Source organism: Nyctibius grandis, chromosome 5 (genome assembly GCF_013368605.1).
Source record: "Nyctibius grandis isolate bNycGra1 chromosome 5, bNycGra1.pri, whole genome shotgun sequence".
Classification (NCBI taxonomy): domain Eukaryota; kingdom Metazoa; phylum Chordata; class Aves; order Nyctibiiformes; family Nyctibiidae; genus Nyctibius; species Nyctibius grandis.
Window position 1 is genome coordinate 7,026,456 of NC_090662.1, and position 24,823 is coordinate 7,051,278.

General features: G+C 40.2%; 1 protein-coding gene across 9 annotated transcripts in view; it reads left to right on the plus strand.

Annotated features, from left to right (window-relative positions):
• The window catches only part of CELF2 (CUGBP Elav-like family member 2), a 390,551-nt gene that overhangs the window by 229,719 nt on the left and 136,009 nt on the right, over positions 1 to 24,823 (plus strand). For all 9 annotated transcript variants that reach the window (XM_068400894.1, XM_068400889.1, XM_068400888.1 and 6 more), the window contains one exon: positions 21,486 to 21,682. In XM_068400894.1, the coding sequence (XP_068256995.1) occupies positions 21,505 to 21,682 (178 nt within the window). In that variant the 5' untranslated portion in view covers positions 21,486 to 21,504. The remainder of the gene's footprint in view (positions 1 to 21,485; positions 21,683 to 24,823) is intronic.

The window sequence follows — 24,823 nt, forward strand, 5'->3', positions numbered from 1 at the left end:
GATTCCAACATAGGCTAAGGAGGTGCAGATCGATGGTCTTCACTTCGGTGTTTGGCTTTTTGATTTCAGGATTTCCATGCTCGTCAGTTCTATCATTTTAATAGCAAACTACTTCTCATCATAGTTTAAATAATTGATTTTGGTTTAATTTGTACCCTTTTTTCCATTTTGACAGATTACGATTATAGTGTACAGCTTTATCATTGTCTCATAAATGATATAACAACTGCTTGTGAATGCCCATAAGTTTTTATTGTTGCGTGCGCATGTTATTAACAACATTGCGAAATGGCACAGAGAAGTTTTTAGCAGAATAATGTTTGCATTTCCTCTAGTAAAATATAATACCACAGTACAATTCCTGTATAATAAATCCATAGAATCTCATTCTATCTGTATCATTGTAACGATTCAAGTACAGAGCTTCTAAACAGAAGGTGTTTGTTACATCTGTGATATGGATAGATAGTTTGAGAAACAGAAGGGTTATGATTCATCCAGAGTTTGAGAAAATTATTACCATCCCCAGAAATTCCAGCTCTTGCTTCCCATGATTGAATGGGTGTTATGGGCTCCCTGATCACTGGGTGAATTGCACTGTGCGTGTACTGAGTGAGCAGCGGTCACAGAGTTGAAATGCGAAGTGCTGCAGGTTTGAAGCGTTTGGGGGACTGGAGGGAACATTTTCTGTACCACCTTCTGTGGGTTGTAGAGTCAGGCTTCACTTACATGTAATGCCACCTCTAGTGAATAAATGATATTACAAAGAAAAATTTGTATCAAGTCCTATTGAAAAAAAATCCATTTTCTCCAAGGAAATATACTTTATGTCCTAAAGCGTTTCCTCCAGTTCCAGCAAATTTTCTTCTGGGTGCTGATGTCTAGACCATAGAGTAATGTAAGTTTGGAGTCATCTGCTCCAACCTGTAACTCAAAGCAGATCAAATGAGATAAGGATGCTCAGGGTCTTGCCTTGCCCTTGCACACAAAAATTCTAAGAGTGAAACACCAGATTAATTGCTTTAACTCCCTCTTCTTAGTAATATGTTGTTGTTATACTTTGCTTCGTTTTAGTTTGAGAGGATATTAATATATGTCTGAATGGGATTAAACATGCATAAGCCTTGTGTTGACTGGCATTTTAGGAAATAGTTGTTTCTTCAGCTAGAAGGTTTTACTCCTGTGAAATACTCCTAGTATTTTTTGAAAGCGTAGTCAAAAGCTTAGAGCTAAAATCAGGGAACAATATATGTTTTACTAAAAATTTATCAAGTTTTTATTTCAGTCATTTTTTAGAATACAAAAACCTCAATGAGAGAGCTTTCTAGAGTGAAATAACCAGTTCAGGCACGTAATGTGTTTAAATTTATTGCTTATTTTGCTGTGGGATGGCAGGAACGTGAGACAAAATGAAAGCCTTGAGTCTGAACCAAACCTGACTCGGGAGATGGGCGAGATGGCAGATTAAGACATGGCAGGCTCTGCAAGCTCCACGTGGGGAACCAGGCAGAGCTGTCCCTTTGCTCCTCCCTGCCCGAGAAAGCCAGCGCCGTGATAACGCAACCTGAAACAGCAAGGGCATGGGCGATTGCACCCTGCCTCTCACTCCACAACCTTTTTGCTTCTCTGGCCCATTGCAGGTAGAGGACAGTTCGGTATCTGTGTGGTTTTTCTCTCCTAGGAAATCTCAGCAGCCAGGGAAACAATCTTAGCGCTTTTAACACTAATGAAAGTCGAAGGCAGTAAACAAAATCATGGACTAAGTCATCCAGTGCTGACATGTCTTTTGGACAGCGAAAAGCCTTTCATTCAAAGACGTGAAATAACGTTTCCGTCGTGTTTTTGCTAGTCTGATAATTAGAAGTGATTTAGGATAGCAGTGAAGGTGCCTCTAATAGGCACCTTGTGGGTGTTAATAAAAGGAAGAATACATTAAACGTAGTGATTTGTGATTGGGCTGATGGGGTTAATATTTTCTTGGAATGTAGTTGGCCATTTTTCTTCCAAGTAACAGTGTAATGTAATTATAAGTACCTTAGTAGATGGACTCAATTTCTGCTATCATGAAAATTAATTTCAGTATCATGCTGAGGCTTTCTTTCCTTTCTTCTTTATTTTCTACACCGTGCAGGAGGGAGCAGACAGACAAATGAAATTATGTTTGAACAGACCTATTCACGGAGGCCTGTCCAGTTCCTATGAACAACTTATTGAAATCTATGGGAACAGAGTGCATTTCTTGCTACATTCCTTCACATTTTCTGTACCTGTATGACTCCCAATTTTCTCGCATGCTCCTTTAAAGTACTTGACAAAGCTAGATGGATATCTCCAGTTTATAGGAGGGAAAAGTCAGATATGCTGAGTTTTCCCAAAATGTTTCCCAAAAGTAAGCTAGCTATGATTACGGCTTTTTCAATAGGTTTTGCCAAGCTTTCTAATCAAGCTTCTTCAGCACTGGTAAATGTTCTTACTGTAGTATTTTTAAACACTCAAATAATAATAATAATTATTATTATTATTATTACTACTACTACTACACTTTTATGTTCTCCATTTTTTAATGCATGGCAAAATACAAAATCTTGGAAGTTATAGTCTCAGGATATATATTTCTAAATTTTTGTGATGTTCTGTATATAAGTGAAAATCTTATATACAGAACAATTGCAAAGGTTTTCAAAGAAAAAATAGAGAAAAATCTGACATGAAAAATCTATGCTTAGTGATATTTTGAGCTCGCGCCAGTAACTTTAGCCTTGAAGAACTTAATGGAATTAAATCAAATAGGACTCTCAGAAATTGTTCTGAAAACATACACAAATTGAGTGAGATATCAGCAACATGAAAGTGTTGGATTGCTGCTGTGTGGTTTGAAACCTTAATTACCAATACTCATTAGCAGATATAGATCTGACCTATACTGATTTAAAGCAGCTGAAAAGAAGTCCTAAACCCATGAAGGAAGAGGAATGTATAACAGAATGAAGTACTGAGTCTTGGTCTGTTTGAAAGCAGTTGGTTGCATGCTTTTAAATCCAAAGCAGAACACCCAGGATTAGGGTTTGTAGGTGTGATATTGGGTCCTGATTTGAGCTGATGATGTAAATCCGTGTTTGGGCAGAATTTCTGTAGAAGGTTTTGTACCTTGTATAGACCTTGCAAGCTCAGAGAATCAACTGCTGTATGTGTCTGTGGTTCCTCACTTGCTTAGTGTTAATATTTCTTGCTGCTCTTAATACAGGCTATAAAGTGTTAATGAAAGAAAAAGAAAGGCTGGAAATTCCTTTCCAGAGAATCCTTTGCATGGCGAGGGAGTGAGAAACACAAATGTACTTGCAAGTCGAAGCAGAATTATACTGGAGTTCATCACTCTCTTTCCTTCGGTTTTCTGGAGAGGTACTTAATGGTGTTTGAATATGACTGTATAGTGCCATTAATGTAACAATTTTCATTCATACAGTGCAACACCAGAAAGATAATCTCGGTGTTAAGTACTTTTCCTTTATAATCCCTGGAGAGTCAGAACTCTAAAAGCAAATATTGTATTTACCATAGACTGTAAAAGGGAGGAAATGAGGCTAAAATGCAAAGCAGCGAAGATAAAATAAAGTTCCTTTTGGATGTCTGCAGTAGTACTATGAATATATAGATACACACTGTTATGCTTTTTATATTATCTCTAATTTGAAATAAACAACATCATTACAGATTAGATCAATCATGGCTTCAGTATTTCTGGCCAAAGCAAGAAAAGACTTGATGTGCTAGCTAACCACGTAATTGAAGCAGAGATTGTTTCACTATTGGTGATTTGTTTAAGGATTTTAATTTACAGCAATGGGTATTCTTCACTGCAATGTAACCTGGCTCCCCATGTCTGCCTTCGGAAAACGGTCACTGCTTGTATATACCCCTGGAATGATGATGCGAGGTACTAAACACCAAAATGGAGCAGGTGAATGCTGCTGCCTGACGTCTCTTTTTTTCCAGAATATAAGAGTGGGAAAATTGATGCCTTAGCTGTCCTTACTTTGATTTGCACAGGAGCTCTGGTGGGAGCTCAGCCACTGTTGGGGACTGGGGAAAATGGAAGTGGAGTGTCTTTCAGAATTTATCAAGGGAGCAGATAACCAGTGCACCCCAGAGGAGAGCTCTGTCTTGGCTGCTAGAAGGACTGAGGGATAAGATGACTTTTTCCTGCACACTTTGTGTGCTTCTTGTTACAAAGTTAAGCAAAGGAGCAACAGGCAGTGGGAACTGGAGAATATCACATGTGCTTGAAAGCAACTTGACCAAGACAGTAAAGGGAAAAAGAGATCAACAGTGTACAGCACATTTATTTTTGTGGAATAGTTATTTAGACTGAAAGAGAGCTGTTGGGAATCCAGAGAAGGTTCAAAAATGATAAAACATGATGCTACGAGCACTGTGTTCAAGCACTTTGAAGTGGCTGTCACTTACTCTGCTTTTGGAATGAAGCAGTGATGAGGGCCAGCTACCATGGTTGCCTTCCTTATTTTTATATATTTGGTGTAATTTTGGCAGAATCATGAGTTTAGTGCAAAGCAAATATGCTAAATGTAAATAAAAAGTGTGTTAAGGACAAGTGAAAAAAGGAGTGATAGGCAAAAAACTGTGAATACAAAGGGAAGTGGAGGAATAGGGGGTAGAATAAAGAAGGAAATGGGGTCAAGCTTGTAGAAAGCTACTTGAATGTCCAGAAAAACAGGTTTGCTTGCCTGCTCTGGATGGACAAATGATGCCTTTTCCCTTGAATTCCCTCTAGGGACCCCATCCATGCTTTCGGTGCACATCCAAAGGAGCTTGATGGACTCCCTCTTTGGGGTGCCTGGAAGACTCAGCCATATGTCGGGATCCTCTTTCTTGTGGGCAGCTCAGTTGATACCGAGAGTAAAAGTCTGTTTTTCAGTGAAAGCTAATGGCATTGTTCCTTTAATCCAAAGTTGGAGATTTTGTGTCTGAATTCAGGAACTCTTACAATCAACAGGATTTTGTTCTTTTTTTTCAGGAGGCTGTTATTTAGACCACCAGTGCGAGAAACCCATGCTTAGTTTGCTTGTGGATAGTTCAACAGTAATTGTATTTACGGTTCATTTTGTTTGGATGCTAGTGACTCTAATCTTTCCGTAGTGTCAGTGGTGCATTTCAGCTCTGATGTACGGGTTGACTGTCCTGCTAACTGGAAAATCTCATTGCAGATATGATTTCTGTCATCTGTACAAGAGTTAGGAGAAAGTGTATTGTAGATGCGCTGTGGAAAAAGAGTGGGTGGTATGAGGTAGAAATGCGGGTTGTGACCAAATCCTCAATCTTGTCCATTCTGTAACTGCAATTTAAATGTGAATCTATATACATGAAACATTTAATCATATGGTGTACTTCTAATTGCTAGAGGAACTGAGGTGTTGGTTATAGAAAGCAACGCCAAGGTGTTGCGCAATACTACTAGGAAGTGTAATAAATGACACAGAAAGCTGAAATGGTCAGGGAAATCCAAGTAGCTGCAGTGTTACATACTCATGTTTAATTTTTCAATGAGACACTTGGAATGACATCTTTTCTTTCACAAATGCCAAGGAGAAGGATTTTCGTAGAAAGGATTACGCAACAGCACGAGTCTTCCATTTCACAGAACTTTGCACCAAGTAGGAATATTAGTAGGCTACTCAGAGGGAAGTAGGGCAGATGAATTAAATCTTCATTTTGTTTCTGTTGAGCCTCAGCAACTGAACTTTAATGCTTTTTAATTACATTCCTTACCTGGCTAGTGAGAGGGGCTGTATTAAACCACAAATACCTTAACATCTGGGGCTCATTTGTTCCAAAATGAACACCATCTCCCTTAATTCCCTATTTGTCTCTCTCTGCTCTTACAATATTTGCCTTGTACTGATTCCCCTTGCTAATTGCAATCCATCCAGCGCTGTATGTGAAAAAGCCATTTTAGTTGCATGATTTAATGCTTTTAAGTCATCTTGGCTTTGCTGACTCATTGGTCAACCTTGAAAAATCATAGCAGTGCAAACATTGCAATGCCATCAGAGGACTAGCAGGTTGTACAGGGGACTGTGTTAGTGATTAGTGTCATTTTTTTTCTCCGAGTTGAAAGAGCTATTGTGTTTAAGGCCATGAGATTTAGAATTAGGAGTAATTAAAAACCAAGGCTGCTGCCTTTATATTTTTTTAAATATGAAGGGCCCCAGGAGTCTCTGTAGTCATTAGAAAATCCTATTCTCGTGCTAAGCTTGTCCTTATAAGCAGTTCTGTTGTTGGCTTTCCTGAATGTAAAGCAGGATCTTGTTCAGAGTAGATGCTGAGAGGGGGGAAAATACTGTAAAGGGAGGGGGAGAAGGAAAGTGTGTGTGTGTGTGTTTGGGGGGCAGATATTTAGTGGTTGCATGGTTGCTTTGTAATGTGTCCTTAGCAACTGGCTTTCTACTCTAATAGGAAAAATAGATGGTGGGAAAGCATTCAAGGAAAGTGGGTCACATTTGATCCATGACCTAAAAGGAAAAGTGGGGGCAGGGAATAATCAGCTCAGATCATTAATGAGGTGAAAATTTATCCTTATAAGGCTCATTCATCAAACAGGGCAAAACTGCTATTCCCATGTCTTGGTTATGTGATAGAAAATGCAGCTCCCACTCTCACAAACACTACAATTACTCCGCAGCTTTTTATTTTAAAAAAAAAAAAAAAAAAAAAAGTTGTTTGTTTTAAACACTCTCAAGCAACACAAAGATTAGACATGACAGTTTGGCTGTGGGGCCTTCCTTTCAGTTCAGGAAAATATAGAACAGAGCTGAGCTGTCCTTTCCTGGTAAAAATGAGGTCATTTGTAAAGCTTTGTGTACATTTCTGCAGCAGTCGTAGAACAGAGCTAGTGAAACAGTTCTCCTAAAGTCACAATCCTACCTCCACTGATATTCCCATTTTTAAGAAATGCAGACCCATTGACCACGTCAGATGAGAAATCACAAGCTGTTATTTAGACTAAATGACTCCTCAAGGACGTATAGTTTTGATTTAACTGTCAGGGGCGCGTACACTGCAGTTGTAAGTGTGCTGCCGTTGCTGACTCTGAGCTTCTTACAGCTCTGTATGGCTAAGGGAAAGCTTCTTGTAATCTGTTTCCTTTTCTGTGAGAGCGGTGTATGTGTCCTGAAATAAGCAAAAGTACACTGTCAGGCTTGATTTTTCTCTTTGTTACATATACAAATGTATTGTATATATTGTATTTGTTAATCCCTGTTGTTCATAAAAATGCCCTAGGCAATTAGAATTTATTAAATAATAATTTATATTATGTGAAAGCTAATATTAATTTTCATATCCCAACTATTTTTCTTATACCAAACAAATGTTACATAGCTGCTAATATTTCAAAGTACTTTTAATTAGCATCTCAGCCTAATGCAACTCTGTCCCAGCACACACATCAAATTAAATAAGTAAGGATAGCAGAGGATTTACTGGATAAGTGACTGGAAAATATGGAGTAATGTGAGATGTGAGCTGGCGCATCAGATTTGCATTCCCTTCCATCTTAAAACTTCAGGGAATATGTTCCCCTTCTGTCCAGGAAACTCTTCGTGTTAACCCCCAGGTTCTCTGACCCTTATTAGTAAAGCATTAATTTTTTCAACTGAATTGTCAACTGTGTTGACATTCAGTCTGATCACAGAAAGGAGGAAGCACAGAGGATTAAAGAAGCATTCAATATCTTGGGCTCCTTGATGAAGATACTCAATAGAAAACAGTAGATAAAAAATTCCTGACTTTGTAGGCTAAGTGAACTTAGACCTGCTGTGTCCCCTTCTCCCCTTTTTTTCTTAACTGCCTATTAAAATACTCTGAGAGTGTGTTGTGTTTCCTAACATACGAAAATAGTAGGAAAACATCTGGGCTTACTAATAAAATTAGGTCTGCTACTTAGAAAGCAGCCAGCATTTTTTGGGGCCTCAGAGATGCTCCTGCAATGCAAATAATAATAGTGGGTTTGGAAAGTACTTTTCTTCTGTATTGCATAATTTTCAAATACCGCTTTTAAAAGACAGATTAGAATTACTTGAAGTTAAAAGTGTATAATGAAAGGAGTTTTTTTGTCTTTAATAACATAATGATTCAACATTTATGTAGTGCTTTCCTTTGAGTGTTACAGAGTACTTCACTGGGATGGGAGCATAATGTACCAATTCAAAGGTAAGGGAGAGCCCAGGGAAGGGACTTATGATAGAGTGTGGCTGAGAAACAGGTTTCTTCATTGCGTAATCCTCTGCTCTTTACCATTAGAAACACTTCCCGGTTTTGTTCTTCTGTCGGATTTCATCTTCTCTGACGGCTGGTTATAGCAAGAAAACTGATGTGCCTTAAAATAATCTGTAGGTAATACCCCTCTCAGTGAATTTGAAATTGCTTGAGTAAAGCTCCGCATTTGGTGTTCATAGCTGACCTGCTGCCCAGCTGGTCGCTCTCTATCGTGAGTGATTGCGTGGGCATGGGGTACAGATACCCTTCCCTGCGTTAAACCAAAATGAGCACAAGTCCACGGTTCTCCAGCAGTGACAGTCAGAACAGAAATTCAGGCTTCATGTTTTTTCTCCATATCTCTTACTTACGGTGACAAGCCCAGCAAGTTCAGCCTTCAAATCATTATAATTAATGTGCATATTATTAAGATCCCATATTTGATGCTTAAATTCCCCTCCATTTCCTGTATCAAGCAATTGAGACCTGTGAGCTTCAAGTCTGTATTCTCCCATCAGCAGCATTCAGGTTCCTCCACCTGCCCTGGGGCAGGTTTCTTCTCTTTTTCCATCTGTTGAGCGACAGTGCCAGTGACCGTACAGAGAGGGGTTATATGGAAAAACAGTTGGAAGAGGGCTAGAGATCTTAGGGAACCACATGGTGTTACTAATCCTCCAGCTTTCCAAAGACTTGTCATCACAAATAAGAGTTTTCTGCTTTCAGGGGGAGGAGGAAAAGAGAGAAAAGAAGGAAAGAAATTAACTCTGTGGTGTGATGACAGAGATTTCTATAAATCACACTGCGTTTCCCACTGCCACTGACAGCCAGCCAAACCTGAGCTGGCCAAGTTTCCGCAGGTCGAGTACATTACAGGGAGCTTAAAAATACATCCGCAAGTGTTTGACTACCTTTGCTGTTGCACGAGGCTATTGAAGTTAAGAGGCTTTGTACACCGTGGGATGGTCAAAGGGATGTGGATGGTATTCCCATTTTTTCCCATCTACTCCTTTCCAATTTCTTCTGGAAAAGTACCAGCAAGTCCCCAAGACCTGGGTTCATTTTGGCTTGTGAATAAAACCTCCAGAGCAGATAATAACCCTCTAGCATAAGCTTTTGCCCAAAATGTAGAGTTAGGAAGTTATCACCTCATTCTTTTAAATTTCTCCTGCTGCAAATATTTAGTGTGACCTTAAAAACATGGTTTTCAGCAACTTTTCAAGATGTCCATTTGGCAAATGAGTTCCAAACAGCAGTTCTCTGCTCTTTTGTTAATGCTGCATTTGCGCAGGGCACCCCAGAAACTCGCAACTAGAAGATGGAGGTCTGTCTTTGAAGTCAGAAGTGTCCCTGTAAATGACTGCCATATGCCTTGGGAAGTATGTGTGTTAGGGTGTGGTTTTGTCAGTGTTTTTCATGGTGTGTTTTTAGGAAAATTTAAAACAGTTTTTCTAAGCTTTTTTTGTTTCTTTGAATGATGCCTTTAAAGGGGGAGTTGCTCCTTTCCTAATTATGTGGTTGTTATTTTCTTGTGAGCCTCAGAAGAACAGTGTAACCAGCGGAGCAAAATAACTTATTTGCAATAATAGGGTAAAAATAAGAAACGAAATAACTCTCATTATAGTACAATATTTTTACTTTAAAGACTCAGGTTTGTTGTTGACTACTTGTGTGCTGGTGCAACTCAGCCGTTTATATGACTGCTCTCTCTTCAGGCGTGAAAGTGTAACTGTTGGTAAGACAAAATACAAAGGAAAATGAATCTTTCTTTGAAGAGCTTAGAACGTATTGCAGTGTGATTTAGAGGTTTCAACAAGCGTGAAATGGAGACAACGTGGCCCGTTTTGCCGTGCGTACAGGGCAATGCTTTCCATCTAGCACGTGTAGTGTTTTTTTCATTAAAATTGCTTAGTATTCTGGTTTCACAGCCAGTTTCTCTTCTGTAATCTACATATCGCAGTTGCATGTGTTGATAGTGGTACATCTGATGGGACCTGGTTCTGCCACCATTTGACCCAGCTGAAGTTGAAGCCAGTCTCCAGCTTCACCTGCTATTCTGTCTTCCATGAAACTAGTAGAAGTACTTGTGCTGTAACATAGAATCAGCTACTAGTAATATTAGGTTTTGGGGGCTTTCTCCCTCCCCCCAAAAGCACTAGAGTGAGTTATGTTAGAAGTCACTGGGGAAAATCACTTTCTAACTATTGACATTTTAGTAGCAATCTAATGAGGTGCTTAGATTTTTCTACTATGTTATATTGAGGACTAGTTAGCAAAGATTCAGAAAAGGGAAACCTTTGGATTTTTTTTTTTTAAGCTTCCATGTAATACAACTTGGAAAAAAACCCCTCTATTGATTTTGTTGTTGTCCAGCAATCTAATCAGAGCTGAGATCTGCTCTACAGAAAGACTAGGCACTTTTCCAGCTCCCTTTTCTGCCCCCAAAAACCTGAGTGGACAAAGATGACTCCTCTCTGAAGAACTGGGCAGTATTTCCCAGACAACATTCATGTTTTCCTTTGCTAAACAGGCAGAATTTAGAAGAGGTAGGAGGAACAGAGGTGTTCTGCGGAGAGGAGGGGAAAAAGAGCAAATAAACTCTGCCCCCAACCCCACAACCCTGTTTTATTTTCCATTTAAATAGCAAAGTCAGAATGTCTCCTGCCCTGCATGCAGATGTTTAGTTGAGCTACAGTTTCATAAGATTATTTAGCCCCATAACATTTGAGAGCTTTCCCACAATTCCAAGAGTTTTGCCTGCCCACATACTTTACCCTCAAGCCTTGGGAGGGATAAAGATTTTCTTCTTTGTTTGCTTGTATGTTTAAGATTTCGCCCTCCTCTGCCACTAAAGCAAGCCTGATCCCGATTTTCAGTTTCATTATTTTATCTGCAGCCTCTAACACTCAGCTAATACCAGAACCCTGTTTTCCACTGTACAGGAGGATTGACTCTACATGAAAGAGTTACAAAGGCAGGCAGTGGACTAAATTCCCAAGACCAAATAGTGGGGTGAGAAGAGATGGGAACCACTTCTAGCACCTCTTGGTTCTCCAGCCAGAGGCAATGCCACCTAATGAATAGGCACTGAATATCTTATCACATTTTATCCATCTGCAAAAATTGCCCTGTAGTCCTCTGGGGTGGGATTGCCCCACTCCTGCCCTACTCCTTCTGGCTTCTGATAGAATGCCAAAATGAAACCTCGAGTACTGGAATAGCCAAATTCCTTCCCCTTCCCCTGGTCCACCCTGCCCAAATGAAATGCTTGATTCATTGAAATAAAACATGATGGTCTGCATTTTCCTCTGTGCTACAGAAATCAACTTTGTCACCTCTTTGACCTCCAGTTCACCAAAACCTTTCCATGTGTGGAAAGGAAAAAGCTGACTACAGCCCTTGACAGATGACTGGCAGCTTCTCCATGCTTTCTACAGGCTTGGTTAGCACAGAAGCAGGTCAAGACCACACCATGCTGTAGTCTGAAGTGCTCCCAGTTGTCACCCCAGCAGTATTACGTTAAACCCATCATATACCAAGACATGGTGGACTGGGCACCCTAATCTGAGCACGTACGATACCCAAGAGCTCTCGTAGCATGTGCTGTGTTTGTGTATACGCTATTAGTGTTCCAACTGAGGTCTGCATCTTTCTAACAGCTCACTGCAGCTGTATTTGTGCATTATAAAATAGCGTGCTTTAAAGTGCCTTGTGAAGCAGATCCTCCCAGCCTCGCGTTGTAAGGAAACAAGAGTCACACCATGCAGAAGTGTGTCTGCGAGTGTCAGCAAAGTGCTTTTTCAGCGTGATAGCTGAGTGCAAAAATTTCAAGAGGAATCAGGCAATTAAATTTTGAACCCGTATGTCTTCTGTTTGTTAGGAATTCATCGTTTCACATAGATGCAACATTTCATTGTGCATCTCATATCTTCTATATACACAATTTCATTTTAATTTTTTAATATTGTCTTTCCCTCTTGTTGGGAGTTTTTTTCTTTCTTTTTCTGGACAGGTTATACATATGCTAATAGAAATATGCCTGTTATTTGAAGCATAGTTCTGCTTGTCAATGAAGCTTCATTAACACCGTTATCACTGCCTGACATTTATCTTATAATTTTCCAGAGTTGACTGTTACATCTCCATGGAAACCCAAATTGCAGTTGAAACAAGTGAGATAATAAAGGCATCCATAGAGGACTGACAGTATGCAAGCCCGCAGTATTTGCAGGCTACACTTGTTTATAGTTGTAGAGTGATTTTTCCGGGATGAAATATGAAGGTTTTTATATATGATTTTGGCACTATATAGACGATACATTCTTAGGTTGGTTTGGGGTTTTTTTCAAAGCAGCCAAAATTTATGATCGTGGACACTTTTGATTTGCTGATTTTTTCAGTATACGAGAAGGATCTTTTTTTTTTCTATACCTAAGGACTTGAGCTCTCTAAGTTCGTGACTCTAAATCAATTTAGATGGTGCCTCAAAGCGTAGAGTCATGAAACTGGAGTGAGTCCAGAGTGAATTAATCTGAAATTAATTTGATTTTGAAAGGCTCCATCTGGCTGTGTTTGGAAAAGGCATTTAGACAGATATATAAACAAATGATCATCTGTATTCTATATGCCAGATGTAGTGTCAAAAAAGTGCAGAAATCATTTCAAAAAAAATCAGCTGAGGGGGATTTTGCTATAACGATGCTCAACTTGTTAAAATTAAAAGTGCTTCACACTTTGGACAATAGTTTTTTCTTATATTCAGATTTGTAAAAGGAGGGAGCATGGGTGAGCTTGATAGGATATTTTTTTTTTAAGTAAGAAAATTGAATGTCACAGCTTGCTTTAATTGTCTATTCGAGATCTCACATAAATAAGCACAGCTAACCAAAATTGGCTGTGCCCTTACGAGCAGTGCTGTGGTCTTCCATTCCCTTTTTAAGGAAGCTATTTAGGTAAAGCAGCCGTGTCAGGCACGAGCTGTTTGCCTCTCTCTCTTCGGACTTATGCTTTTGGGCCCTTTGAAAACAGCTCCCTGCCCTTTGTGGAGCTCAGCTGGGAGCGGGTCTGAGCGTGTGTGCACGCACATGGGTGCCAGTCTTGAAATACGCTGGACTATAAACTACTTGCAATAATCGGTCCTCCTCCCCCTCTACCCTGGTGAGACCTCACCTGGAGTATTGTGTTCAGTTCTGGGCTCCCCAGTTCAAGAGGGACAGAGATCTACTGGAGAGAGTCCAACGGAGGGCTACAAGGATGAGTAAGGGACTGGAACACCTGCCTTATGAGGACAGGTTGAGAGACCTGGGGCTTTTTAGTGTGGAGAAGAGAAGACAGAGGGGATCTGATTAATGTGTATAAATATATGAGGGCTGGGTGTCAAGAGAAAAGGTGCAACCTCTTTTCTCTTGTGCCCTGCGATAGGACAAGGGGCAATGGATGCAAGCTAGAGCACAGGAAGTTCAACCTCAACATGAGGAAGAACTTCTTTACTGTAAGGGTTACAGAGCAATGGAACAAGATCCCCAGAGAGGTTGTGGAGTCTCCTTCTCTGGAGGCTTTCGAGACCCATCTGGATGCGTTCCTGTGTAACCTGCCCTAGATTGGTCCTGCTCTGGCAGGGGGGTTGGACTTGATGATCTCCAGAGGTCCCTTCCAACCCCTAGCATTCTATGATTCTATGACTTTAGCACACAGAATTGGCTGTGTTTCAGAACAAATGTTTGGAGGACACCTTTCGCATGCCCTCCTTTCCCCCAACCCCAACTCCAGGACACAGTTTGCCATAAACTAGGTAAGTCCTTGCAAACCTCTTAAGAACTTGCAGATAACTGCCAGGCTGGACATAAAACTTGCTGAAATAGTCATGTCATTAATTACCAAGTAAAGAAAAAATTTTTGAAGCATTCATTACTGCCTTTGAAGTTTTTTGGGGGCAAAGGAAGAAGGGAATTGAGTAACAACTTTGAAAATTTGGAGCAGTAAGTGTCTGGAATGTGGAGAGAGAGAGATTGAGGTTGTTGACAAGAAAACAGATGGTCCTACGTGTCCTGAATTTTAAAAGCCTGGTGCTGTTCTAATTTGGTTGTTGACAAGTCACAAATGTATAAGCATTTGGGTGTAATCAAATACTTTTTTTTTTTTTAAGTAATACCGATAAATATTTCCTGCCACACAGAAAGAAGTATGCTTTATTGCAAATATGTGTAATCAGTAAAGCAAGGCATTAATAATCCACACCATTAATACTGAGCAGTCAGCTACTTCAGACTCAACTTCATGTGAAATATTATATCAAGCGGTGCTCCAAAACTATAATATAATTGTGCAAGCACATGAGTGCTCTCTCATGTTACTGTCCAGCTTACAGTAATGCAGAGAGAACCCCTTTGCAATTTGAGTCCCTTTTAGACAGAGCACAGATATTTATGCAAAAGGACAGCCTCTGCCCCAAAGAGATTACAAAGGAAAAAAGTTGGTGAGGAGCACGACAAGAGTGGAACAGTAAGTTGCAGTCGTTGCTCATGAGCATCATAGTTGTGATCTGCTAGGATTCTCTTCCTAATCTCCTAACAGAGATTAGTTTAGAGACAGAAAAATTGTAAATTAGAAGCCTTTGTTAATGCTAAGCTTTCCAGGTAAAAACCACATCTGCAGATGCCCATCTGGGAGTTGGCCAACAGAGAACAGCTATTTAAAATTCATGACTTAGGTATTTATCGGACATGTCTTATCTCTTGTGCTACTTTTCTCCTGCTGCGTAGAGTTAGAAATGCACCTACCTTACACCTGATGAAGACATACCCAGTCTTGTTTGAGGGTTTAATGTACAGAACAAATTCTGCCCCGAAAGCAAAAATGACTTATTGGGTGGTTGCCTAAGCTGAGCTTTATGTTGCAGAACATTATTGCTTGGTGGACCTCATCGAGCCTTGAACTAATTAGTTCCCAAAGCCGACAGGAAAGCATGGAAGAACAAGGCTGGAGGTTAATACTAGCCTCTTAGTTTACATCTCCAAGAACTTATTTTGGTCATTCTTGTCATGTATCCCTAGAAATCTGAGATCCTCATCCATACTTGAACAAGAAGGGAAACAAACTCAAGACAGTAAGGCTTGGGGTGGGGTGAGTTTGGCTTTCTTCAGCCGTTAAAGGGCAGGTGGCTGTTGAGCTTCTACTAATTTCAGTTTAGTAAAATCTATAGGCCAGTGTAGTCAAACCCTTAAAGATACTGAAAATAGACCATTATAAGTTTTATCAGCATAAATAAAAAGATGCTACCCAGTTCAGACCTGTACAGGTGTCTGTGAATTTTAAATTGTCGGGGCAGTAAAAAGGACTCCATTGTCATAAGAAACATTATGCTTTTACAGATAATTTCTGCCAACATGGAGGCAACACAAGAAAAAAATCTTTGCATTTACCATTCAGTGCTTACACGAGCATTTGAGTATTATTAGCTACTGAGAAGAATAAAATCTGAGCATTGGATGTCAGATATTAAAAGCCATCAGAATTGTTTACGTAGTTCATGTACGTGTGTGAGTGCAAGTGCGGTTGCTCTCTGCTGGATGGATGAAGAATTGCTCAGCTCTTTGTTAAAGGCTTTACGGATTTGTAAAATGGAGTAAGGGAGAATGTTTTGCGAGCTCAGAGTTTCGGTATCCTTCCTGCAATCGCAGTTGGCCTTCAAGTGTAGCAGAATGGCAGCTTTGCAAGTCTTAACAGCGACTCAGTTGTCAGCCCTGCCGATGAGTGCAGGGAAGCCTGGAGAAAATGATTTTGTAGACATTACTGCATGCATAGGACTAAACGTCCTGCTGTATGCTGCTTTGTTCATTGGGCATGATGTCAGGTTCATTTAGCAACTGCTGTTGTGGATAGGTGTTACTTAATAGTAATTATTACTATCATTAGCATTTAATAGTTCTGCCAAAAACTGTACAAGACAGTACAGCAGGAGCAGTTAATGATTTTTGAAACATCATCTTTCCTTTGAGCTGCTTTTGAGCAACTGCACTGTGAAAACGCTGATGGGCCAGAAAGCTTCTGGAGATGACTTTTTTTTCACCCCAAAACACAAAGACCTGGTCATTGACAGCTTCAAAATATGGAAGAGCTTCTTTTTTTGTGTATCAGAGGTTCTGGCCCTTATTTTGCTGGCCAAAATCCAATTTAGGTAATTACATTCTGTGTCTATAAATCTCAACCCCCTGCAGCTTTCAATTGGGTATGGTATTGTTCTACCCTTCCTGGCTGAAACTGTTGTGTGATAATGCTCCATGTCATTAAACAGCTGCCGTCTGTCACCTTACGATGAAGTCATTCCTCTCTAAACAATGAGTTTATAAAGCCCTTTTGGGTCCTTCCAGATAAAATTTGCTTGTAAACCAGCAATTATGATCTATCGAGTACGGTAAGGTGATGCTTGTTTGTCTCTCTTGACAGCAGTTAGAGTCCTTCAAATGGGTCTTGTGCCTTTTGTCAGCTTGTGTGATATCCTGGCAGTGACTCTGCAGCTCAATATAAATATTTATTACTATAAAACCCTGATGCCTGTAAATGCCTCTGTGCTGGGGTGGATTTAGTAGTCGTTACACTGGGAACCCATTCGTTGTCATGTTCTAGTTGTTATGTTGGCTCTTAGAGGGAGTTCAACGTTCTCCTACAGTTCTCTTACACTTTAGGATGTGAAAAAGGCAAATCCCCAGCAAAATGGTAAAACAGCTAAAATAGGGTGAGGGTTGAGACATGAATTAACCAAAACGGAACAGTGAGAAGGGTTCTGGCCAGGGTTAAAAACAGATTTGAAAAATGAGTCTCATGTAAACCCGTTTGGTCCCCATTAACGGCTGTTTTTCAGCACCTGGCTTGACACCTAGTTCATTAATGGAAATGAACGTGGATTAACGCCAAAGCTCTTAACAGTGATGAATTTCAGTCCCTTTTGATCCAGACTTTGTTTCTGAAGTCTGCCTCTCTCTCCTTAGTGGTCAGTTTGCTTTTAGCAGTCTTGCTGTAATTACGGATATGAATGGGAGAGACAGAGAAGGCATCTACTAGGTTTTCCCAGAGCTCCTGCTTAAGCAGCAGTGATTTTAAAGCAATCTCTAGCTCCTCAAAGAGTGGCCCTGTCAACTTGCTGAAATGACGGAATGGTAGTTAGGTTATTAGAAGGAAAATTGGCACAAATTGAGAGAGAGGATGCTCTGGCAGCAACCACAAGCAGCCAGCAAGTCAGTGGCTTAATCTCTGCCCTTGGGCTGCTCTCTACGATATAGATGACACCTTGTCACTGAAGATGATGTGCTGGGTCACCCCTGAGTCCAATGGGCTAAACTGGCCATGGAGGGAAGGATTGCTTCTTTGTAGAGACAGCAAGCCACATAATCTATTTTTTTTTCTTTTCTTTTCTTTTCTTTTTTTTTTTTTTTTTTTTAAAGCATGTCATTTGGGTACTGACAGTAATTGTCAAGGGATCCCGTACTCATTAGTGTCCCCTAGACACAGCTATCTCTGTACGCTCATGCTTTCAAGAAACAGTTCTAAGCTTTCACAAGGATTGCTTTGCCTCCTCTTGGAAAGTTTCACGCGTGGTTTCTCTTTTGCCTTGTTATTTCTTGGGTACAGCAGGAGGTGAAGATGGGGGAAGGAAGGAGCCGCTTCCTCTGAGAGTCATTGTGTTGGCAAATAGAAGCAACAAAAAACCCTGCAGCTGTTGGCAACTAAGAGGTCTTAGTGCAGAGCAATAGTGTCCACTGGGGGAAGGTGAAGGTTGGGAGATAAGAGAATTCATCTTTAGCAGAGTTTATTTGTGAAGAATCAAGAATATTTGGCTGGATTTTGTATTGACCCAACAAGCTCTGTGACAACTGAACCGTCAGGCAGGTGTGCTGTATAGTTGTGTTCCTCAGTGGAACCTTCAAGTACACTGCAGGGATCAGATGCATAAAATCTATAAAATTGTTTTTTTTCCATTGTTATCTTTCTGTTGTTTTATTCACTTGTTCAGTTTGTCTGTGTTGGCTGTAGTCCTATGGCTACTGCCAAATCTGGGTGAGGATGCTACTGCAAGTGCCATTGCTGCAACAGTGCTCACGTGTTCCTCAAAACCCCGACAGTGAGAGTGGGATCCCTCCTCCGAGGTGCTCTAAGAGCCTTAGTTTGCACTGAAGTCAAAGGAAATGCAATTTAGAAAGGAGCCCAGCTGTGCTTGTAGAAGTCCATGCCCTCTCTGCAGACTGAACTTGCCTATCAACCCCCTAAAATTTTGGCAGCTCAGTGAAACCCCTGCCTTGTGGTAGAAAAGGATTATAAAGAAAAGTCTAAGTTTCGCTTATTTTTTTCCTAAATCTGCAGGAGTTAGTGGATTGACAGAGCTGTCAGTGAATCGTGGAATTTAGTCCGGAGAAGTTTTAATGACTTACCAAATTAACTCAGGCAGCAAGTGACAAAACCTGTCTCCTGGAGCTTTGCATCACAGCGTACAGTAGCCTACGCCTGGAGTCAGAGCCTTTAACCATCTTTGTCCAATAAAGCATTTAAGGAATACGATCAATGTAATTCAACTTCAGTTCCACCAAAGTAAAGAAAGGGCTTAAACATTTTGTGGAATTAGAAGAGATCTTGGCCTGTGCCTAAATCTTTAGCTCAAAGCAGCATCTTGATGCTAATGGGGTCATTAACCTGAGAAAACAGATAGAAGCGTTCAGTTTTGTGGTTTCCTAAAAATTAGCTTGTTAGCAATGGAAATTGTGGTGTTCTTGGTGGTAAAGGTGGTTTGGGTAAAGGAAAAAGCAAAGGAATAAACTTGTTATTCTTTATTAAATATGACCTTTGCTGTAATTTTGGGCTAAAGTAGCAAATGAGTATGGATTTCTTAAAGAAGGGATCTAACAAAGAGAATAGATGAAGGGCATAATTTAAAAATGAACCCAATTCATTTTTTAATATAAACAATGTAGAGAATAAATGAAGTGAAAAGTGAAACCGCTTTCTGAAAGAAAATAGTTGACTGAGTCCAGGGCAAAGCTGGGGGTGTGCAGCTAAGCTTCTACCTTTTCTTGTCTTGCAGGTCCCAAATAATTTGTAAGTGTTTTCCTTAGTTATTTTAAGCTATGGGTCAGGGATTTTTCAACGTCCATGCTAGGGTGGTTGTTTAACAGACTGGGTTTCACATAAAGGAATCGGCAGTGGAAAGAAATAATGGAGTGATTTTCTAGAGGTGTGCCATGTAGGTGCCTACTGCTCCATGAATGTCTTGAAAGTTGTTCCACAGGAGTATCATTCAAGTATCATTCAAGTGAGTTAGTCAGGGTTTTTCTGTTTCTTGGAGATTTTGGGGGTTGCTTCTTTGGTTGCTTGGTTTGATTTGGCTTAAGTGTTACGTATGTACAGAAAATGCAGTTTCTAAGGCCTAAAGAAATTGTGAATTCTCCAGGTGTGGTTGTGACCTGTAGAGCATCTTCAAAATGAAGAGCCTATGTAAGACGAGAGAGTATTTGTGCATGAAATGTGATATAAAAGGTTGGACCAAATCTTTCAGTCTCTTACCCGGGCAAGACTGCTACTAGAATCAATAGGAATTTTGTCTAATAAATGAGTGTGATAAATCCTGTTGTCTGCTGATCTGTGTTGAAGACGCTTCACAAGTGATGATCAAACTTGTAATTGGTTTAAAATGCGCCTTTGACATAACTTTCTCCTTCCTGCCGTAAGCAGGGAAAGTGCTAAAGTTAATATGGGCATATTAGTGTGTTCAGGTGAATTATGCTTTCAAGGAGATGAAACACATGAAACTAAATAGTTTGTCTATGCACAGGTTATAGCTGTGAGACAGGGGAATTACACAGGGTTGGGTTTTTTTTGCCATTCTTAGATTATTTTTTTTTTCACATGTAAAATATGATTTTTGTATGGTTGTGCAAGTTTTGGGCTCTTTCAAGTCCTCCTGTAGGTATTCCCTCCTGAACAATCATCAAATGGAGAAATTGTAATTAAAGCCAAGTTTTTTGAAAGTGGCAGGTGGCTCTGAAATGCCTGAATTCTGCGATGATCAACTTTCGACATTGCTGAACACAGGCCATTTCCCCCCTTTCCCCCATGGAACAATGAGGGGAATGCTCTAAAAGTCGCGTCTCATTAGTATTCTTTCTTGAAACTGAAGCAACCAAAAATTATCATTACTTATGGAATCTCAAGCCAAGTAATTAGATGAAATTATTGTCCTTAATTATCAATAATGACATGAGGGTTTTTTTGTATTTTTGCTTTTGTTCAGTATTTTAAATTATTTGTTTTCCTTATAAGAGTACAACTCTTCCTAAACCATATGTACTTTGTCTCACAGAGCTGGTTATTTTTTGTTACTAAGTTCTTTTCCCCTGCAAAAGTGTGTGAGTGTTTTGAACTTAGATGTACATCTGGAGATCAGATAGGGTAACAATTTACAGGGTGTGAAAAATTTCAAAAATTTTATGTCCTTTTGCAGGGAGAAAAACTTTTTGAAGCAGCATTTTAATTTTCACAACAAAGTAGGCAATTTTGCCACTGCCTTCTCTTTTTGAATTGTGCTCTTTTTTTTTTATGCCAGGGTGCAATAAACAATGTGCTTTAAGCTGGAGCTCTCCAGACTGCTTTTCCTTTTTAAAGAGCGTAGACAACTAATCGGCAGCAACCAACCACATAGCTGGAGTGTTTTCCATTCTAGGCAATATCATACTAATTTGATGCACACATGGATGCTTCACACAATCTGCAAATTCATCGCTGGCATCTTGCATTAGTCATCTGACAGATTGCCAAGTGTTTCATATTCCTTTCATGTGACTTTATTACAAAACACACACACACACTGCCTTATTTCTGCCAGTAGTCAGTTCAGTGAGAATTCACTGCAGTTCTGTTTACAACAGCCATGGAGAGAAATCTGCACTTACTTGCAACTATCCTCTACTTTAAAATGCAAAAGTCCCGGGTTGCGTTGTGCCGCTCTCTTCTTATATAATGACATTAAGCAGGAGCCTGCAGAGAAAACCAGACTCAATGAAAAATGTAATCGCATTGTTTTTTGTTCATAATACTTATGCTATTAATTAAATACTGATTTTTTTTTTTGCTGCTTTGTGCCAATTGACATCATCTTCTGCATCTAGTGCACATGAAAACTGCATAGTCTCCTAACTTGCCTTCTCTTTTTAATCTCCTTTTCCACTTTCTAGTAACGGCACAGCTAACAAGATGAATGGAGCTTTGGATCATTCAGACCAACCAGACCCAGATGCCATTAAGATGTTTGTTGGACAGATTCCCCGTTCATGGTCAGAAAAAGAGTTAAAAGAACTTTTTGAGCCTTATGGAGCTGTCTACCAGATTAATGTTCTCCGAGACAGAAGTCAGAACCCTCCCCAAAGTAAAGGTACAGTAGTTGTGCTCTCTTTGCTTTCAATTTCTTTTTTGCCCCCCGATTATCTTGCTTGCCTTCAGCTTTTCCAAAGAGATTTGCATCTGGGCTGTCTGTTTTGAAGCATACTGTGTTGAGCTATGCAGCAGTCCTAAGAGGAGAGGACTCCTGAATATGTATCGATTACTGTCTTCCTCTTCTTCTTAAATTGCAGTTTAAATGTCTGTTATCTGGAAGCGTGCATTCCAACTGTGCAAAAAATAACAAAAGATTGCTATCCTTGTTTAAAGTATTATTGCCAAGAAACATGGAAACCCGAGCGGTCACTTTCCCAGGATTAGCTCATGAAAAATATAATTTTCTACTTTCTTTTGTTTCCTCTCTTTGCACCCCAGGTGGGAATAATTTTAAGGATACAAAAGGGGAGAAATGATTGCAGTGGGTTCTTGCTACGTCATTGTTCCCGAGGCAATAAAAATTACAAAATAGAGTCGCCCTGTCCTTTTTCCAAAATCTGATTTTTTTTCTGCAGTCATATTAAAGGATTGATTTTTGGCACTGGTATTTTTCTAAGAGAAAGGGTTGGTTTTCCTTCCTGCATTTAAAGTATTTGTCCTTAACTACATTGCTTTCTTTCACTCTATATCTATGCATGTTTAGGCAGGAGAGAATTCTGTGTATTATAGCTATGTAAGTATAACATATGCTTACATATAGACTAAAAGTGAATATTTTGTTTCACAGAATGCATTTTTCTCCCTAAATAGCTATATACTTCCATTTACACTTCAGGTTTGGTACATGAAAGTGTTGCTAGCATTGCAAATAATTAGTGCAGCTCAGAGGCATAACTAGATATGCACGTGTGCCTGGCTGTAAGGTTACTAGATAGTTATTCATTCTTACTGCACTCCTGCCACTGCTTCTAAAAACCTTTAAAGTGCACATGCTACGGAGAATATCATAAAATGATTTTGTGGGCTAGCAGCTAACAGTGCAAAACAGCACTCGCTCGAGATTTCCAGTTCAGTGAGAGGTGACGGCTGTTGTGTGAGGCACACAGCACAACTTCGGGTGCTCCTGTGCTTTCGTGCACAGCACTGCCAAGGCTCAGCGTTTCCTCCTTGCCCTGGTATGGGGCAGAGGATCCTCTCAGTGGCCTCCTCTTTGCTGCCCCGGTTTAAGCAGTCTTGTGCTTTGAGTGATGTTAGTTCCTTCTGGGTTGCTTGCATATATCACTTCTGGTGGAAAGACGTGGTGCATTGGTGTCACACCAATGTCAGGGAGGGGGTTCACCTCACCATGCCTTGCTGCTGATCAAGACCCCGTGCTAGATTGCTCTTTCCCTTCAGAAGCAGAAGGTATATTGGGTTGGAGTAGTTCAGTGTAGTTCTGCTTCCAGCTTCCTCCATTCCCCAGGACTGCTGTATTGTAGCATGTAGCCCCCTGCTATGTTATCACGGAGCCCTCACCCAGTGTCTTTTTCTTGTAATGCTGGATAGAAGACAGCATTAAGAGGTCAAACAACTGGATTTTCTGCAGTCCAGGCTGCTATGGATGAGTAAACTCCTACTTAGTTTAAACCACTAAAATGCTGAACTTTGAGACTCGTCCATTTAGAAAGAGCTGATTCCCAGGCCAGAGAAATGCCTTCCCACTAAGCAGTAAATGAAGTGGGAATGATATTGTGGTTAGACAGAAGAAAGCCATTGATTCCCATTTCTGTAGTGTTTTCCATTATACTGTACCTGTCTGTCAGGCAGCTGGAAGGCATAAGGATTAAGCACAGGTCATGCAAATCGTTGTAGACTAATTATGAAGTCTTGTAGTCCCCACATTCAACATTCTTTTTGAAAGGTGGTTGATTTGGGGTGATTTTTTTGCTTGGGCTCTTTTCAGTCATGCAGAGATGATGCTTTTGTGTCACTTCAGGCATTAGATGTTTTAATGAGTAAATGAAATTAATCCTCAAGGAAGACATAGTAACCTTCAGACTTACATTTCCCTGACACAGCAGCAAGCTCCTCTGGTGGTCAACTTTCCCCTTGGAAGCTTTGAGGGAGTGTATCTCCATGCTGGCTCTTTCTTTCCTCCTGGCTGAGTCTGCCACCAAGGTTGCTAGATATAGAAACCCCTTGAGTTCCTTGTGGATATCTCTTGACTAGGAATGATCTTTATTTTCTTAATCCAGTAGCACAAAGGATTCTGTGTGAGAGATTGTTAAGGATGTTAGAAACAAACAAACAAAAAAATTGCCCTGAAAAATGTCTGATATCGTGTTGTCTTCATGATGAATGAGAAATACTCCACCTGTGCTGTCTAATTGGCAATTAATAATGAAGCTGAGTTTTGACTTTTTGTTTGGAGGCATGGTTGAATTCCATGCTCTCCTGTGTAAACACCCACATGAAACAACCATTTTTATTTCATTTGAGCTGGGTGGATTGGGGTAATGCCAGGCATTTTCCTGCCTGCTGCCTCTCTGCATCACCACCAGTTTTGCAGAACAGTGCATCAAGGGGACCTTGTGGTCAGGTGATGCTGGAAAAAGTCCATTTTTCATTTCATTGCATGATCGTGGCTGTGTGTTGTGCAGGACATTCACAGGCTGGTATCAACGAGAAACTTTCTCTGAATATTCTGCAAGCCATGAATTGCAATGACAAAATGCAAGTTAGTGTTACTACACCATGCCGGGGGCGGGGTAGCGGTTTGGTTTTGTTCTTTGAAGAAAGGCATTTTGATATTTGAAAGATTCCTCTCTTACCAGACAAGGGCTGTGTATTTCTGTTAGCTTGGCCAAAGGGGCTTCTCCAATTTGGACAGAATTTTTCTCTGATGAACTGTTTATGAAGCTGCAATCCGAGTCTCTCCCGATTCTGTCAAAAATAACCATAGGCTGCTTCTCTCTCTCCTGCTGTTATTAAGACTGTCTTTCATACCCTCCAACGACAGACAGCCTAGTTCATGTCTTTCCTCCTTTTTTGTACTGCTTGCCAGCTCTGCAAAGCTGAAACTGGAGGAAGAGGAGGAAGACAGGTAAAAAGCCAACTTTTACTCACTTTGGAAAACTAGAGGAAAGCCATCTTACTTCCACAGATATATTGCTTCTAGTGCAAATGTTGAAACTTGGCTTTATTAATTGGGAACGACGGG